At 47.7% G+C, this 19364-nt stretch overlaps 1 protein-coding gene across 1 annotated transcript in view; it reads left to right on the top strand.

Moving 5' to 3' along the window:
- The window catches only part of LOC121873411, a gene marked incomplete at its 3' end in the record, with an annotated part of 30893 nt that extends 15185 nt beyond the window's left edge, over positions 1–15708 (top strand). Inside the window, 10 exon segments of the mRNA XM_042376947.1 lie at positions 1960–2117; positions 2532–2594; positions 2719–2780; positions 3214–3328; positions 3467–3588; positions 3914–4101; positions 6986–7108; positions 7532–7665; positions 9145–9252; positions 15686–15708. Coding sequence (XP_042232881.1) covers positions 1960–2117; positions 2532–2594; positions 2719–2780; positions 3214–3328; positions 3467–3588; positions 3914–4101; positions 6986–7108; positions 7532–7665; positions 9145–9252; positions 15686–15708 — 1096 coding nt within the window.
- Between the last annotated feature and the right edge of the window lie 3656 nt (positions 15709–19364).

Genomic DNA, 19364 nt, shown 5'->3' with positions numbered 1-19364 from the left:
TCTCTAGATAGTATACTAACAAGTGTAGACAGTATACAACACCTATAGATAGTATCCTAACACCTGTATGTAGTATACTCACATTCGTATGTAGTATACTAACACCTGTAGATAGTATACTAAATCCTGTAGATAGTATACTGACACCTGTAGACAGTATACTGACACCTGTAGACTGTATACTAATACCTGTAGATAGTATACTAACACCTGTAAGTATTATACAAACACCTGTAGATAGTATACTAACACCTTTATGTAGCATTTTAACACCTGTAGATAGTATACTAACACCTGTATGCAGTATACTAACACCTGTAGATAGTATACTAACACCTGTAAGTAGTATACTAACACCTGTAAGTAGTATATTAACACCTGTAAGTAGTATACTAACACCTGTAAGTATTATACTAACACCTGTAGATAGTATACTAAGACCTGTAAGTAGTATACTAACACCTAGATAGTATACTAACAAGTGTAGACAGTATACTAGCACCTATAGATAGTATCTAACACCTGTCTGTAGTATACTCACACCTGTAAGTAGTATACTAACACCTGTAGATTGTATACTAACACCTGTATGTAGTATACTAACACCTGTAGATAGTATACTAACACCTGTATGTAGTATACTAACACCTGTATGTAGTATTAACACCTGTATGTAGTATAACAATGTAGAGTATACTAACACCTGTATGTAGTATAATGATATATTAATATGTATGTAGTATACTAACACTAGTATACTAACACCTGTATGTAGTATACTAACACCTGTATGTAGTATACTAACAGCTGTATGTAGTATACTAACACCTGTAGATAGTACACTAACACCTGTATGTAGTATACTAACACCTGTATGTAGTATACTACATGTAGATAGTATACTAACACCTGTAGATTGTATATTAACACTGTATGTAGTATACTAACACCTGTATGGTATACTAACACCTGTTTGTAGATACTAACAGCTGTATGTAGTATACTAACACCTGTAGATAGTATACTAACACTCTGTAGTATACAAATTGTATGTAGTATACTAACACTGTAGATAGTGTACTAACACCTGTAGATAGTATACTAACATCTGTAAGTAGTATACTAACACCTGTATGTAGTATACTACTCTGCATGTGTATACTAACACCTGTAGATAGGTATACTAACACCTGTAAGAGACACACACCTGTATGTAGTATACTAACACCTGTATGTAGTATACTAACACCTGTATGTAGTATACTAACACCTGTATGTAGTATACTAACACCTGTAGATAGTATACTAACACCTGTATGTAGTATACTAACACCTGTATGTAGTATACTAACACCTGTATGTAGTATACTAACACCTGTATGTAGTATACTAACACCTGTATGTAGTATACTAACACCTGTAGATAGTATACTAACACCTGTATGTAGTATACTAACACCTGTTGATAGTATACTAACACCTGTAGACTAACATGTAGCACACTTGTACAGGTAAGCCTGACCCACCACAACTGCCGGGTGTATGACGTCACCATCAGCTCCCTGCAGGTGACGTGTCTGGCTGGTGATGACGAGGCCTGACCCAGAACTTCCTCCTTCAGGTACTGTGAAACCCTTCATCCACCCTCTCATTCAGGTACTGTTAAACCCTTCATCCACACCTTCAGGTACTGTAAACCTCTTCATCCACCTTCAGGTACTGTTAAACCTCTTCATCCACTCCTTCAGGTACTGTTAAACCTGTTCATCCACACCTTCAGCTACTGTTAAACCTTCATCCCCTTCAGGTACTTCCTCTTCATCCACCCTTCAGGTACTGTTAAACCTCTTCATCCACTCCTTCAGGTACTGTTAAACCTCTTCATCCACCTTCAGGTACTGTTAAACCTCTTCATCCACACCTTCAGGTACTGTTAAACCTCTTCATCCACTCCTTCAGGTACTGTTAAACCTCTTCATCCACACCTTCAGGTACTGTTAAAACCTCTTCATCCACTCCTTCAGGTACTGTTAAACCTTCATCCACTCCTTCAGGTACTGTTAAACCCTTCATCCACACCTTCAGGTACTGTTAAACCTCTTCATCCACACCTTCAGGTACTGTTAAACCTCTTCATCCACACCTTCAGGTACTGTTAAACCTCTTCATCCACACCTTCAGGTACTGTTAAACCTCTTCATCCACACACCTTCAGGTACTGTTAAACCTCTTCATCCACACCTTCAGGTACTGTTAAACCTCTTCATCCACACCTTCAGGTACTGTTAAACCTCTTCATCCACACCTTCAGTACTGTTAAACCTCTTCATCCACCCTTCAGGTACTGTTAAACCTCTTCATCCATTCCTTCAGGTACTGTTAAACCTCTTCATCCACTCCTTCGGTACTGTTAAACCTCTTCATCCACCCTTCAGGTACTGTTAAACCTCTTCATCCACACCTTCAGGTACTGTTAAACCTCTTCATCCACACCTTCAGGTACTGTTAAACCTCTTCATCCACTCCTTCAGGTACTGTTAAACCCTCTTCATCCACCTTCAGGTACTGTTAAACCTCTTCATCCACACCTTCAGGTACTGTTAAACCTCTTCATCCACTCCTTCAGGTACTGTTAAACCTCTTCATCCACTCCTTCAGGTCTGTTAAACCTTTCATCCACACTCCAGTACTGTTAAACCTCTTCATCCACACCTTCAGGTAATTGTTAAACCTTCATCCACACCTTCAGGTACTGTTAAACTCTTCATCCACACCTTCAGGTACTGTTAAACCTCTTCATCCACACCTTCAGGTACTGTTAAACCTCTATCCACACCTTAGGTACTGCTAAACCTTCATCCACTCTTCAGGTACTGTTAAACCTCTTCATCCAATCCTTCAGGTACTGTTAAACCTCTTCATCCACCCTTCAGGTACTGTTAAACCTCTTCATCCACACCTTCAGGTACTGTTAAACCTCTTCATCCACACCTTCAGGTACTGTTAAACCTCTTCATCCACTCCCTTCAGGTACTGTTAAACCTCTTCATCCCACCTTCAGGACTGTAAACCTCTCATCCACCCTCGGTACTGTAAACTTCATCCACTCCTTCAGGTACTGTTAAACCTCTTCATCCACACCTTCAGGTACTGTTAAACCTCTTCATCCCACACCTTCAGGTACTGTTAAACCTCTTCATCCCACACCTTCAGTACTGTTAAACCTCTCATCCAATTCCTCTTAAACCTCTCATCCACCTCAGGTACTGTTAAACCTCTTCATCCACACCTTCAGGTACTGTTAAACCTCTTCATCCACACCTTCAGCGTAAATTTCACCACACCTTAGGTACTGTTAAACCTCTTCATCCACTCCTTCAGGTACTGTTAAACCTCTTCATCCACTCCTTCAGGTACTGTCCTTCATCCACCTTCAGGTACTGTTAACCTTCATCCACTCCTTCAGGTACTAAACTCTTCATCCACTCCTTCAGGTACTGTTAAACCTCATCATCCACTCTTCCAGGTACTGTTAAACCTCTTCATCCAATTCTTCAGGACTGTTAAACTCATCATCCACTCCTTCAGGTACTGTTAAACCACTTCATCCACACCTTCAGGTACTGTTAAACCTCTTCATCCACCCTTCCTGTGCTCGTTAAACCCTTCATCCCCCCAGGTCGTAAACCCATCCACCTTCAGGAATTGTAAACCTCTTCATCCACACCTTCAGGTACTGTTAAACCTCTTCATCCACACCTTCAGGTACTGTTAAACCTCATCATCCACTCCTTCAGGTACTGTTAAACCTCATCATCCACTCCTTCAGGTACTATTAAACCTCTTCATCCACTCCTTCAGGTACTATTAAACCTCTTCATCCACAACTACCACTCACTGTCTCCTCCCACAGGTGTGGCAGGAATAACGTCTCCGCTAGTGGAGGAGAGTCGTGGGCTCTCCTCCTTCAGTGTCCCCAACCTCCCGACCCACCGCTTACAAGATCATCATCGCTGCCATCAACGACAAGGGCGCCTCCAGGGTCACCGAGCCAGGCTTATACTGTCAGAATACCAGAGACCCAGGAGGAGACGAGTGCTGGTCAGTATACAACTACACTGCCCTCACTGTCACTCACTCACCTCACTGTCAGTCACTTACCCTCACTGTCAGTCACCCTCACTATCAGTCATCACTCCCACACTGTAGGTCACTTACCCTCACTGTCAGTCACTTACCCTCACTGTCAGTCACTTACCCTCACTGTCATCACTTACCCACTGTCATCACTTACCCTCACTGTCAGTCACTTACCTCACTGTCAGTCACTTACCCTCACTGTAGGTCACCACCCTCACTATCAGTCACTTACCCTCACTGTAGGTCACTTACCCTCACTGTCAGTCACTTACCCTCACTGTCAGTCACTTACCCTCACTGTCAGTCACTTTACCCACTGTCAGTCACTACCTCACTGTCAGTCACTTACCTCATAGGTCACTTCACCTCACTGTAGGTCACTTACCCCCACAGGTCACTTACCTCACCATCATCACTTACCCACACTGTCAGTCACTTATCTCATCACTTACCCACACTGTCAGTCATTCTCACTAGGTCACTTACCTCACTGTCAGTCACCACCTCACTGTCAGTCACTTACCTCACCATCAGCCACTTACCCACACTGTCAGTCACTTACCTCCCACTGTCAGTCACTTACCCTCACTGTCAGTCATTCTACCCACACTGTCAGTCACTTCACCCTCACCAGTCACTTACTCACTGCACACTACCACTGTCAGTCACTTACCCTCACTGTCAGTCACTTCACCACTGTCAGTCACTTACCCACACTGTCAGTCAGTTACCCTCACTGTAGGTCACTACCCCCACTGTCAGTCACTTACCCACACCGTCATCACTTACCCCTCACTGTCAGTCACTCCACCCCACTGTCAGTCCCCCACTCCACTGTCAGTCATCACTTACCCTCACTGTCAGTCACTTACCCACTGTCAGTCACTTCACCCCACTGTCAGTCATTACCCACACTGTCAGTCACTTCACCCACACTGTCAGCCCACCACTGGTCACCCTCACCAGGTCACTTAACCACCTGCTCAGTCACTTACCCTCACCTGTAGTCACTTCACCTCACTGTCAGTCACTTACCCTCACTGTCAGTCACTTACCTCAACTATCAGCCATTTTCCTCACTGTCAGTCACTTAACCTCACCAGGTTACTTCTACCTCACTGTCAGTCACTTCACCTCACTGTCAGTCACTTACCCTCACCAGGTCACTCTAACCTCACCAGTCACTTACCCTCACTGTAGGCTCACTTACCCTCACCAGCCAGTCACTTACCCACACTGTCAGCTCTTCCACACTGTCAGTCACTTACCCTCACTGTCAGTCACTTAACCCTCACTGTAGGTCACTTACCCTCACTGCAGTCACTTTACCCACACCATCAGTCACTTTCCACCCTCACTGTCATCACTTACCCACACTATCAGTCACTTCACCCTCCCCACTAGGTCACTTATCTCACCCTGTCAGTCACTTAACCCCACTGTCAGCCTCCCCCACCTCACCATCATCTACCCTCACTGTCAGTCACCACTCACCACGGTCACTTCACTCTCACTGTAGGCTCACGCACCTCACTGTCAGTCACTTCACCTCACTGTCAGTCACTTCAACCTCACTGTCATCAATTTCACCCTCACTGTCATCACTCACCTCACAGATTTACTCCCTCACTGTCAGTCACCTACCCACACTGTCAGTCACTTAACTCACTGTCAGCCTACTTTCAACCCACACTGTCAGCACCCTCACCAGTCAGTCACTTACCCACACCATCAGTCACTTAATCCTCACTCTGTAGGTCACTTCACCTTCAACTATCAGTCACTTACCCTCACTGTCATCACTTACCCTCACCGTCAGCCGTTCTACCCTCACTGTCATCACTTTCACCTCACACCATCAGCCCTCACCACCCTCACTATCAGTCACCACACCACCCCACCATCAGCCCCCACACCACCATCAGCCACCACACCCTCACCATCAGCCACCACACACCACCCTCACTATCAGTCACCACACACTACCTCACTATCAGTCATCACACACACACCCTCACCATCAGTCACCACACACCTCACCATCACCACACACCCTCACTATCAGCCATCACACCACCCTCAACATCAGTCACCACACTACCCCTCACCATCACCACACACCACCTCTCACATCAGTCCATCACACACCACCTCACCTCAGTCACCACACACCACCCCACACCATCACCATCACACACTACCCCCACCATCACCACACACCACCCCATCAGTCATCACACACCACCCTCACCCACACCACACACCACCCCCACCATCATCACACACCACCACCATCACATCACACCACCCTCACCATCAGTCACCACACAGCACCCCACTATCAGTCACCACACACTACCCTCACCATCAGTCACCACAGCACCTCACTATCAGTCATCACACACCACCTCACTATCAGTCACCACACACTACCCCACTATCAGTCATCACACTACCTCACTATCAGTCACCACACACTACCCTCACTATCAGTCACCACACACTACCCTCACTATCAGTCACCACACACTACCCTCACTATCAGTCATCACACACTACCCTCACTATCAGTCACCACACACTACCCTCACTATCAGTCACACACACACTGTCATTTAAGGCAGCATTGTTCCCAGCTGGTGCGTCTGTGTGTGTGTGCATGTATGTGTGTGTGTGTGTGTGTACCCAGCCCCATATGTACACAACGTTCTGATTTACACACAGAGCCTGAGGATAGGGACAGAGGCTCTGGGGCGCCCTTGATGATAGCTGTGAGTGGCGGCTTGGCGGCAGTGTGTTTGGTGGGGGTCATGGCGGCGCTGCTGTGGTTACGGTTGTTGAGGAGATCTGGCGGCGGAGGGAGGAGGGAGGCTGCTCACCCACAGTAAGGACGGCGCCTCCACTGGCCTCCCGTCAGAGGCCTCCCCACCTGACGACCGTAACCCTGACCTCATCTCTCATACCCCAGGTGAGCTAGTTACTGACCCCAGGTGAGCTAGTTACTGACTCCGGGTGAGCTAATTAGTTGACCCCGGGTGAGCTAATTACTAACATCAGATGAACAAATTACTGACCCCGGTGAGCTAATTACCGACCCCAGTTGAGTTTTACTGACCACAAGTGAGCTGAATAGCCAAAAGAGCTATTCAATTATCCCAAATATATTATGACAGGTGAGTTCAGGTGTGAGATATATAGTGTAGTGTTTCTCACCTCACAGTGTAGTGTTTCTCACCTCACAGTGTAGTGTTTCTCACCTCACAGTGTAGTGTGCACCTCACAGTGTAGTGTTTCTCACCTCACAGTGTAGTGTTTCTCACCCCACAGTGTAGTGTTTCTCACCCCACAGTGTAGTGTTTTCACCCCCAGTGTAGTGTTTCTCACCCCACAGACCCCACAGAGTGTCAGGAGGAACACTGTGCTGAGATAGCCACAATATCGGCATCGTCCTCCTTCTTCCTGCATAATGGAGGCCCGACCTACCCTGCCTCCTCCTGTGCCGCCCCTGCCGCAACCTCTGCCACGGTAGGTCAGCCCCTGAAATGGCAGCTCAGCCCCTGAAATTGGTAGGTCAGCCTGTAACATGGTAGGTCAGCCCCTGAAATGGCAGCTCAGCCCCTGAAATTGTAGGTCAGCCTGTAACATGGTAGGTCAGCCCCTGAAATGGCAGCTCAGCCCCTGAAATTGGTAGGTCAGCCCCTGAAATGGTAGGTCAGCCCCTGAAATGGTAGGTCAGCCCTGAAATGGTAGGTCAGCCCTGAAATGGTAGGTCAGCCCCTGAAATGGTAGGTCAGCCCCTGAAATGGTAGGTCAGCCCCTGAAATGGTAGGTCAGCCCCGAAATGGTAGGTCAGCCCCTGAAATGGTAGGTCAGCCCCTGAAATGGTAGGTCAGCCCCTGAAATGGTAGGTCAGCCCCTGAAATGGTAGGTCAGCCCCTGAAATGGTAGGTCAGCCCCTGAAATGGTAGGTCAGCCCCTGAAATGGTAGGTCAGCCCCTGAAATGGTAGGTCAGCCCTGAAATGGTAAGTCAACCCCCTGAAATGGTAGGTCAACCCTGAAATGGTAAGTCAGCCCCTGAAATGGTAGTCAGCCCTGAAATGGTAGGTCAGCCCTGAAATGAAGTAGTGAGCCCCTGAAATGGTAGGTCAATGGTCATCTCTAATATGGTAGGTCACCCCTGAAATGGTAGGTCAGCCCCTGAAATGGTAGGTCAGCCCCTGAAATGGTAGGTCACCCCTGAAATGGTAGGTCAGCCCCTGAAATGGTAGGTCAGCCCCTGAAATGGTAGGTCAGCCCCTGAAATGAAGTCAACCCCTGAAATGGTAAGTCAGCCCCTGAAATGGTAGGTCAGCCCCTGAAATGGTAGGTCAGCCCTGAAATGGTAGGTCAGCCCCTGAAATGGTAGGTCAGTCCTGAAATGGTAGGTCAGCCCTGAAATGGTAGGTCAGGCCCTGAAATGGTAGGTCAGCCCCTGAAATGGTAGGTCAGCCCTGAAATGCAGGGTCAGCCCCTGAAATGGTAGGTCAGCCCCTGAAATGGTAGGTCAGCCCTGAAATGGTGTCATCCTCTATATGGGTCAGCCCCTGAAATGGTAGGTCAGCCCCTGAAATGGTAGGTCATCCACTGCCATAGTAGGTTCCCCACACTGTAGTGTATGGCAGACACCCACTACTGTAATGGACAATATGCCAACCAATCACCACACAGTCTGCCAACCAATCACCACACAGTCTGCCAACCCATCACCACACAGTCTGCCAACCAATCACTACACAGTCTGCCAACCAATCACTACACAGTCTGCCAACCAATCACTACACAGTCTGCCAAACAATCACCGCACAGTCTGCCAAACAATCACCGCACAGTCTGCCAAACAATCACCGCACAGTCTGCCAACCAATCACCGCACAGTCTGCCAAACAATCACCGCACAGTCTGCCAACCAATCACCGCACAGTGTGCCAGGGGCGTCAACTAAACAGGTGTTCTCTGCTTGACAGGTGGGCGGGGCGGAGTACACACAACTGGTGTGTTCTGAGGCCCTCCACGGCCCCCAGGCTGCTGCTGTATCACACGTGCCTTACTTCCATGACTCCCAGCAGCCGCAGGTAACACTTTCTCCCGCACATAATAACAATATTATCCCCGAAGTAAGAAGTTTCCTAAACATAACACATTATTCACTAAAGTAAGGTAATTTTCCTCTAAGATAAAATTTGTTTCAGTCTCCTATCTCAAATGTTTTTCATTTTCGTGTTATCCAGCAACAACTACAGCGGGATTATGCTGCTGTCCATAGCTGGCAAGATTCTCGCCCGAGTCCTCTTTAACAGTCTTCTTCCTGAGGCGGAAAACTTCTCCCGGAGTCTCAGTGTGGCTTTGAGACGATCTCTTGGACCACTGAAATGATCTTTGCTGCCCGCCACATACAAGAAAAGTGCAGTCGTTTAGGTTGCTTACCAAATTTCATCGTCATTGTGAGGCAACTTCACGATAGCATGAACAGCATTGTCCTGCACAATAGCACCCAGTCTGAGTTCTTCCCCATCCAAACAGGGGATAAACAAGGGTGTGTACTGGCTCCAACTCTCTTTTCCATTTTCTAGTCTGCCTTCCTTACTCGTGCCAGCGCCAATTTAGCCAGCGGGGTGGACATCTATTACCAGATGAAGGGATTTTTCAACATAAGACGCCTCCAGGCAGGAACAAAGGTGTCGACAGCTTCCATTACTGAACTTCAGTATGCAGACGACCTCACCCTCGTCGCTCACACTGAACGCGACCTACAGGAGATCCTGAACACCTACACAGACTCTTCACACTTCAGCCTTGATGTGAACGACACAAGACATAGATTCTGTTCCAGCCCGCACGGCCTTCAGCCTCACCTACAACAGACGCCCGAGTTGATGGGACCACCCCCTCTACTGTTACCCACCTCCAGTACCTTGGCTCCCACCTGCCCACCACCACGACCCACCTCCAGCACCTTGGCTCCCACCTGCCCACCACCACGACCCACCTCCAGTACAATGGCTTCCACCTGCCCACCACCGTGACCCACCTCCAGTACCTTGGCTCCCACCTGCCCACCACACACCCACCTCCAGCACCTTGGCTCCCACCTGCCCACCACCACGACCCACCTCCAGTACAATGGCTTCACCCACCATCATGACCCACCTCCAGTACCTTGGCTCCCACTTGCCCACCACGCGACCCACCTCCATACAGTGGTTCCACCTGACCACTGCGACCCACCTCCAGTACCTGGCTCCCCACCTACCACCACCACGACCCACCTCCAGACACAATGGCTTCCACCTGCCCATCACCATGACCACCCCAGTACCTTGGCTCCCACCCACCCCACCAACCACCCACCTCCAGCACAATGGCTTCCACCTGCCCACCACCTGCACCCACCTCCAGTACCTTGGCTTCCACCTGCCCACCACCACGACCCACCTCCAGTAACAATGGCTCCACCTGCCCACCACTGTGACCCACCTCCAGTACCTTGCTCCCACCTGCCCACCACCACGACCCACCTCCAGTACCTTAGTTCCCACCTGCCCACCACCGCGGGCATCGATGAAGAGATGAGAGTGTCTCAGACCTTTGGCAGATTGGTGCACCATGTCTTCAGCTGCAAGACATGGGTCACATACAGGAGACACACAGAGACATGGGTCACATACAGGAGACACAGCGAGACATGGGTCACATACAGGAGACACAGCGAGACATGGGTCACATACAGGAGACACAGCAAGACATGGGTCACATACAGGAGACACAGTGAGACATGGGTCACATACAGGAGCCAGCGAGACATGGGTCACATACAGGAGACACAGCGAGACATGGGTCACACAAGACACAGCGAGACATGGGTCACATACAGGAGACACAGCGAGACATGGGTCACATACGGAGACACACAGAGAGATATGGGTCACATACAGGAGCCACAGCGAGACATGGGTCACATACAGGAGCCACAGCGAGACATGGGTCACATACAGGAGACACAGTGAGACATGGGTCACATACAGGAGCCACAGCGAGACATGGGTCACATACAGGAGACACAGCGAGACATGGGTCACATACAGGAGACACAGCGAGACATGGGTCACATACAGGAGACACAGGAGACATGGGTCACATACAGAACCACACGAGACATGGGTCACACACAGGAGACAGCGGGCATGGGTCACATACAGGAGCCACAGCGAGACATGGGTCACATACAGGAGCCACAGACATGGGTCATACAGACCACAGCGAGACATGGGTCACATACAGAACACAGTGAGACATGGGTCACATACAGGAGCCACAGCAGACATGGGTCACATACAGGAGACACAGCGAGACATGGGTCACATACAGGAGACACAGCAAGACATGGGTCACACACAGAGACACAGCGGGACATGGGTACATACAGGAGACACAAGCGAGACATGGGTCACATACGGAACAGCGAGATATGGGTCACATACAGAACCGGCAGAGACACATGGGTCCATACAGGAGCCACAGCGAGACATGGGTCACATACAGAACACCAGTGAGACATGGGTCACATACAGGAGCCACAAGCGAGACATGGGTCATACAGGGAGACACAGCGAGACATGGGTCACATACAGAACAGCAGAGACATGGGTCACATACAGGAGCACAGTAGACATGGGTCACATACAGGAACCAGTGAGACATGGGTCCACACAGGAGACACAGCGAGGCATGGGTCACATACAGAAGCCACAGCGAGACATGGGTCACATACAGGAGACACAGCAGAGACATGGGTCACATACAGACACAGCGAGACATGGGTCACATACAGGAGACACAGTGAGACATGGGTCACATACAGGAGACACAGTGAGACATGGGTCATACAGGAGCCACAGCGAGACATGGGTCACATACAGAACACAGCGAGACATGGGTCACACAGGAGACACAGCAGGGCAGGGAACCCAATCTTGCAGCTAACCTGAGTGTCTATCAAGTCAATTCTTTCTGGTTTTCTTCATGGATGTTAAAATGTGTCATGTACAAATACAGTTGTATTATGGTTGGTAAATTGTAAAGGGCCAGCTTATGAAGAAACGTGCTATGGAGGTGAGCTACAGTGCGAGTCCACCTTCTCCCATCAAGCCAGGGACAGCTCAATTACTGATACAAGGAGTGATGCTGATCTGTTGCGTCGTCAAACAACAACACCCTCAACTTGACATAAGTGTGTTGGCAGACATAAGAGAATATTCAGGTAGTATTTGCGGCAACACCCCGCGTTAGTCGTATCTCTCACTTGTACACCTAACAAAAGACATGCTAGTACATCATTGTCCTCAGCTAACATTATTGTATCATTGTTCTCATTCTTTTCTTTGTTTTTACGGGAAATAGCCACCCAGGCACAGTCATCACCCACATCGGCCTGGGAGGCGAAAAATAAGAGTAAAAGAAATTATAGAAAAGAAAAAGGTTATATTAATCTACACCACGAGATGCCGGAAACCATCTTTTAAAGTGAGACAGATTGTATAGTGTGGAAACACAGAAGAAGGCAAGAGCATTCCACAGTTTGGCTGTGTGAGAAGAAGGATGTACTCTAACGGGTTATTCTAGTGTGACCGACATCACACAGAAGCGGTGGGCACCGCGGCAAGACGTGTGTTACGAGCCCACGGCCTTGCCGGCGGTACCAGGATGCCAAATCCGAACATTGTCCGTTAAGGTACCTGTAAAAAGAGAGTGAAGCAACATTGCAGCGAAGAGAAAGGAAAAAATTATCAACTAAAGGAGGAGAGTTAATGAGACGAAATGCCTTTGATGCCACCTATCTAACAGTTGATAGAAGAAGAGACTACCCCAGATATGAGAGCAGTACTCCAAGTTAGGACGAATGAATCCCTTATATACTTGAAGCAACTGCTCAGGTGGAAGTAGCTACGGCATCTGTACAGCATCCCCAGCTGGAGACACCTTTAGTTGTAGTGTGAGTAAATTATTAGTAAAAGAAGGAAGAGGAAAGTGAAGAACAGAACCCTGTGGGACACCACTATTGGTAGAGAAAGAGCGAGAGATCGATCCCTCGACAACAACTGCCATGGATCGGTTCTCAAGGAAGCTAGAGATTAGATAACAAAGTGGAGGAGAAACCAAAGAGGGAAGTTTAGAAAGCAAAGACTTGTGCCATACCCTGTCAAATGCCTTGGAGATGTCGAGGGTCACCTAAACTAACGTCGTTGTCCTCACCTAATATTATTGTCCTCACTTAACATCATTGTCCTCAGCTAATGTCAATATCCTCGCCTATCATCATTGTCCTCGGCTAATGTCATTGTCCTCACCTAACATCATTATTCTCACCTAACATCAGCCTCCTCAGCTAATGTCATGGTTACACCTAACGTCATTGTCCTCAGCTAATATCATTGTCCTCACTTAATATCATTGTCCTCACTTAACATCATTGTCCTCACTTAACATCATTGTCCTCACTTAACATCATTGTCCTCACTTAACATCATTGTCCTCACTTAATATCATTGTCCTCAACTAGTTACAATTTATTCTGTTTTTTCTCACATAACATTTACTCTACTATTTTTCATATACTGTACACTGTAAATTCTAACTAATCTTAACTCAGTTAATCATCTACTCTGACACCATCAGCTAATAATGTTCTCAGTCAATACTCTCATATGATATTAGTGTCAGTAAGGACTTTAATCTTAGCTACACCAATCACATTTAAGACTCTTTGATTCTGCCAAATTCAAATAGATATTCTAGCCTCCCATTTCCTCTCATATGTCATGGAAGCCACATCCTCAACATAGCTAAAAGCTGAAGGAGCCACAATTACCCAAATGTATTCCAAATGTACCAAATGTGCCCAAAGATAGCAAATAAAGGGTAAATCTTAACTAATATCTGTTACACATACACAAAACATGTTTAATAATATTTTTAGTGTAATTTTGAAAAATAATTTGTAAGTTGAAATAATAAACAGCGAAAAACTTTCAGTATTGGCGAACGCTAATTCCAAAGATTGGTGAACAAGGAGATAACTCCAGATCCATCGTGATGCACTTCGCTAACCTAACCTAACCTAACTAACGAAAAGTAAATCCTACGGCTATAGTTAAATACCCCAAAGTAACAGAAACATCGGTAATTATATCTCCATTTTGATAGGTGACTCTTTGGTATTTAAGCGTTTCGCTGTTTATTATTTCATTATTTTACTGTTTTAATGAAAACATTATTAATCAGGTTTTTGATGTAAACATATATTCGTTAAGATTTTACCATTATATACTTTTGGGTACTAAACAATTCATTGAACCGAGCTGGGGATGGCCGTAGCTACTTCACTCCTGAGCAGTTGCTTCATGTATATAAGGGATTCATTCGCCCTAACTTGGAGTACTGCTCTCATATCTGAGTGGCTCTTCAACTGTTAAATGAGATTGGAATCAAAGGCATTTCGTCTTATTAACTCTCCTCCTTTAGTTGATAATCTCTCTTCCTTTCTGTTCGCAATGTTGCTTCCTCTCTCTCTTTTACAGGTACTTTAACGGGCAATGTTCGGTGGATTTGGCATCCTGTACCGCCAGCAGGCCGTGGGCTCCGTAACACACGTCCTGCGCAGTGCCCCATTCTCTGTGGATGTCGGTCACCTATAATAACCCGCTGGGTACCTCCTTCTTTCTCACACAGCGAAACTGGAATTCTTTGCCTTCTTCTGTGTTTCCATTCTCACTGTCTATCTTAAAATGATGGTTTCCATCTTAGTGGTGTAAATTAACACAATATAATTATTTTACTTTTCTATTTTTAATTTCTTTCTATTTTTTATTTTTCCCCCAAGGCCGTTGTGGGTCGATGACCTGTGCCGGGTGGGCTATTTCCCATAAACACAAAGTCTTAGTTATCAGTCTCAACTAATATCAGTCTCAGCTAACTAGTCTCATCTAACATCAGTCAGCTAAATTAAGTTTCAGCTAACATTGGCTCACTCGTCTTTACCCTAAGTTAGTTCAAGATGTTCAGAGTCACAACACTTAGAAATAGTGTCGACTTACAGTAGTGTCTCAGTGTACTTTCGTCATCTTTAAGTGGTTGTTAATATGAGTCAAACTCTACATGTTCTCAGGATCGTAGCGGAAGTGTTGTTGGTGAGAAAAATAACCTTAACTGTGTCATTTAATCTACATCACAAAACTAATATTCAACAAAGGTGACATTAAAGTTAACTTATCAAACTTATCAATATCTGGTTAGATTAGATTTGGTCTAGTAACTTTTGGTTAGGTTTTGTTAGGTTTGATTAGGTTAGGTTAGGTTTTGTTATGTTAGGTTGGGTTTTTGTTACGTTAGGTTGTTTTGTTACGTTAGGTTAGGTTAGGTTAGGTTACTTTCGTGCCGTCAACTTTTGGTACATGTAGTGGTGTAGCTCTGCCGTGTTCATGGTATCTGTATTGTACATGTTATGCGCAGGTAAGAGAGGTGACGCTACCGCAAGGTACTGGGAGGCAGTGGTCAGTCTTACTCTACCCTGGGCGTAGAGGCGGCAGGAGGGAGGCTGCCACTCCACCTGACCACCAGGAGCACCACCACCCAGGGCCTACGTCGACACCGCCCACCACCCTTCCCTCACCTCTACCAGGCGCCCACTGGGTCCTTCTGCCACACACCCCGGCTCCCAGTATAACCTGTCCCAGTACCAGGCCAGCCTCGCCCATCTGCTCCACCCAGTAGGATCCCCCGACACAGAGCCTCCAAGGGACCCTCAGACGGGGCTCTAAGAAGGTGCAGAGCTCCTCAGGGCTCCACCCACCCCCCCTCACCACCATCATTGTAAGTACATGAACCAAAGTCTCCTTACCCTCAGAGTCAGGTCAAGTGGACTCCACGCTCAAGAGAGAGACGTAGGGAGACGGGTAGGTGAGGGCGTGGACCGGGGAGGAGATGAGAGTGAGATGCCCACCCCCAACACGGAGCGGAAGTCTAAGAGAGAGAGTGCGGTGTGACCCACAGCACCGCGGCAGCTGTACTGGTGACAAACACTTAAAGACAATCCCAACTAACTTTTAACGTGAGTGTGAACACTTAACAGTTATATAGTGTGAACACTTGGCACTTATAAAGTGCAAACAGTTAGCAGTTATATACTTTATTGTGAAATCTTGGCACTTATAAAGTGTGAACACTTAACAGTTATATAGTGTAGTGTGAAAACTCGCCACTAATAAAGTGTGAACAGTTAACAGTTATACATTGTGAACACTTGGCAGTAATAAAGTGTGAACAGTTAACAAAGTGTCAATACTTGGCACTTATAAAGTGAGAATAACTAAATATGATAGACAGGGTATGACGATACAAGAGTGGTCAGGGGACACGAGCTGTTTTTGTAACATATTTGTACATAGAAAAGACGGTTTGTGGAGGTAAGTGTTCCATACGATGGACAACAGCTTTATAATATACAATACTGAACTGTACTGTACTGTACTGTGCTGGCACTTTGTACTGTGCTGTGTGGCATGAGACTGTGCTGTACTGTACTGTGTGCTGTGTGTACTGTGTGTGGCTGTTGGCTGTTGCACGAACTGTGTGAACTGTACTGTTGGCTTGGACTGTACTGTGCACCAGTGGCCTCTGCTGTACTGTACTGTACTGAACTGTGCTGTGACTGTGCATTTGGCAGTGCTGTGCTGTACTGTGTTGCAGTGCTGTGCTGTACTGTGCTGTACTGGACACCAGTGCTGACTGTACAGTACTGTACTTATGCTGTACTGCTGAATTGAACTGTACTGTGCACTGTGCTGTACTGTGCTGTACTGAACTGGACTATGCTGTACTGTACTGTGCTGTAGACTGAACTGGACTGTACTGTACTGTACTGTGTGCTGAATTGTATGCTGAACTGAACTGTATACCATGCTGTACTGTGCTAGACTATGCTAGACTGAAGACTGTACTGTGCTGGCATGCTGTACTGTATGTGCTGTGCTGTGCACAACTGTGCTATGCTGGCTGAACTGAACTGTGCTGTACTGTACTGTACTGAACATGCTGTACTGTGCCTTGCTGTGGTACAGCATGGACTAAACTGTGCTGTGCTGTACTGGACTGAACTGTACTGTACTGTACTGTGCTGTACTGTTGGCAGCATGTGCTGTGCTGTGCTGTGCTGCTGTGCCAGTGCTGGTACTGGCACGTACTGACTGGTGCAGTTGGCTGTGTACTGGACTGGGACTTGTTGCTGTACTGTGCTGTGCTGTACTGTGCAGTGCTGTACTGTACTGTTGCTGTGCTGTGCTGTTTACTGTGCTGTACTGTGCACGAACTGGGAACTCAGTGGCAGTGCTACTGCTGTGCTCTGCTGTACTGGACTAGAACTGAACTGAACTGGACTGTACTGTATGCCTTGCTATGCTAGACTGACTTGCTACTCTATGCTGTACTGTACTGAATTGAACTGTGCTGTGCTGTACTGTGCTGTGCCTGTAGTATGATGTTGGCTAACGTTTTGTATAGTGGAGTGTAGAGTGTTACTGTGTGGGAAGTAAAGTGTTACTGTGTGAGAGTAAAGTGTTACTGTGTGAGAGTAAAGTGTTACTGTGTGAGAGTAAAGTGTTACTGTGTGAGAGTAAAGTGTTACTGTGTGAGAGTAAAGTGTTACTGTGTGAGAGTAAATGTTACTGTGTGAGAGTAAAGTGCTTGCGTGTGACAGGCGACAAACTAAATATCAAATTAACTGAATTTGGGTGTGTGTGTGTGTGTGTGTGTGTGTGTGTGTGTGTGTGTGTGTGTGTGTGTGTGTGTGTGTGTGTGTGTGTGTGTGTGATCTGTTAATATATGTATATACACCTTTGCTCAGTGTAAATTATATAAAATATTTGTTATAGGTTATATAATAATGCTCTATATACAATAGTTGTTGTACTGGAGGGAGTATGTGTGTACTGGAGGGAGTGTGTGTGTACTGGAGGAGGGTGTGTGTGCTGGAGGGTGTGTGTACTGGAGGAGGGTGTGTGTACTGGAGGGTGTGTGTGCTGGAGGAGGTGTGTGTGGAGGGTGTGTGTACTGGAGGGGGTGTGTGTGCTGGAGGGGGTGTGTGTGTACTGGAGGGTGTGTGTGTACTGGAGGAGGGTGTGTGTGTGCTGGAGGGGTGTGTGTACTGGAGGAGGGGTGTGTGTGTACTGGAGGGTGTGTGTGCTGGAGGGTGTGTGTGTACTGGGAGGGGAGGGTGTGTGTACTGGAGGGAGTGTGTGTGTGTACTGGAGGGTGTGTGTGCTGGAGGGGAGGTGTGTGTACTGGAGGAGGGTGTGTGTACTGGAGGGGGTGTGTGTGCTGGAGGTGTGTGTGCTGGAGGGTGTGTGTGCTGGAGGGGGTGTGTGTGTACTGGGTGTGTGTGTACTGGAGGGGTGTGTGCTGGAGGGGAGGTGTGTGTACTGGAGGAGGGTGTGTGTACTGGAGAGGGTGTGTGTGACTGGAGGGAGGGTGTGTGTGCTGGAGGAGGGGTGTGTGTACTGGAGGTGTGTACTGGAGGGTGTGTGTACTGGAGGAGGTGTGTGTGCTGGAGGGTGTGTGTGTGCTGGAGGTGTGTGTGTGCTGGAGGGTGTGTGTGCTGGAGGTGTGTGCTGGAGGAGGGGTGTGTGTGTGCTGGAGGGTGTGTGTGCTGGAGGAGGGTGTGTGTGCTGGAGGAGGTGTGTGTGTGCTGGAGGGTGTGTGTGCTGGAGGAGGGGTGTGTGTGCTGGAGGGAGGGTGTGTGTGCTGGAGGGAGGGTGTGTGTGCTGGAGGGTGTGTGTGCTGGAGGAGGAGGGTGTGTGTGCTGGAGGGTGTGTGTGCTGGAGGTGTGTGTGCTGGGGGAGGGTGTGTGTACTGGAGGGTGTGTGTACTGGAGGGAGGGTGTGTGCTGGAGGGAGTGTGTGTGTGCTGGAGGGGGAGGGTGTGTGTACTGGAGGGAGGGTGTGTGTGTGTGCTGGAGGTGTGTGTACTGGAGGGAGGGTGTGTGTGTACTGGAGGGAGGGTGTGTGTACTGGAGGGGGTGTGTGTACTGGAGGAGGGAGGGTGTGTGTACTGGAGGAGGGTGTGTGTACTGGAGGGAGGGTGTGTGTGTACTGGAGGGAGGGTGTGTGTGCTGGAGGGGTGTGTGTGTGCTGGAGGA

The sequence above is a fragment of the Homarus americanus genome, unplaced genomic scaffold, assembly GCF_018991925.1.
Source record: "Homarus americanus isolate GMGI-L3 unplaced genomic scaffold, GMGI_Hamer_2.0 scaffold9235, whole genome shotgun sequence".
In the NCBI taxonomy this organism is placed as follows: domain Eukaryota; kingdom Metazoa; phylum Arthropoda; class Malacostraca; order Decapoda; family Nephropidae; genus Homarus; species Homarus americanus.
Note: the sequence above shows the minus strand (reverse complement) of the source record. Positions and strands in the feature narration are given on the sequence as shown.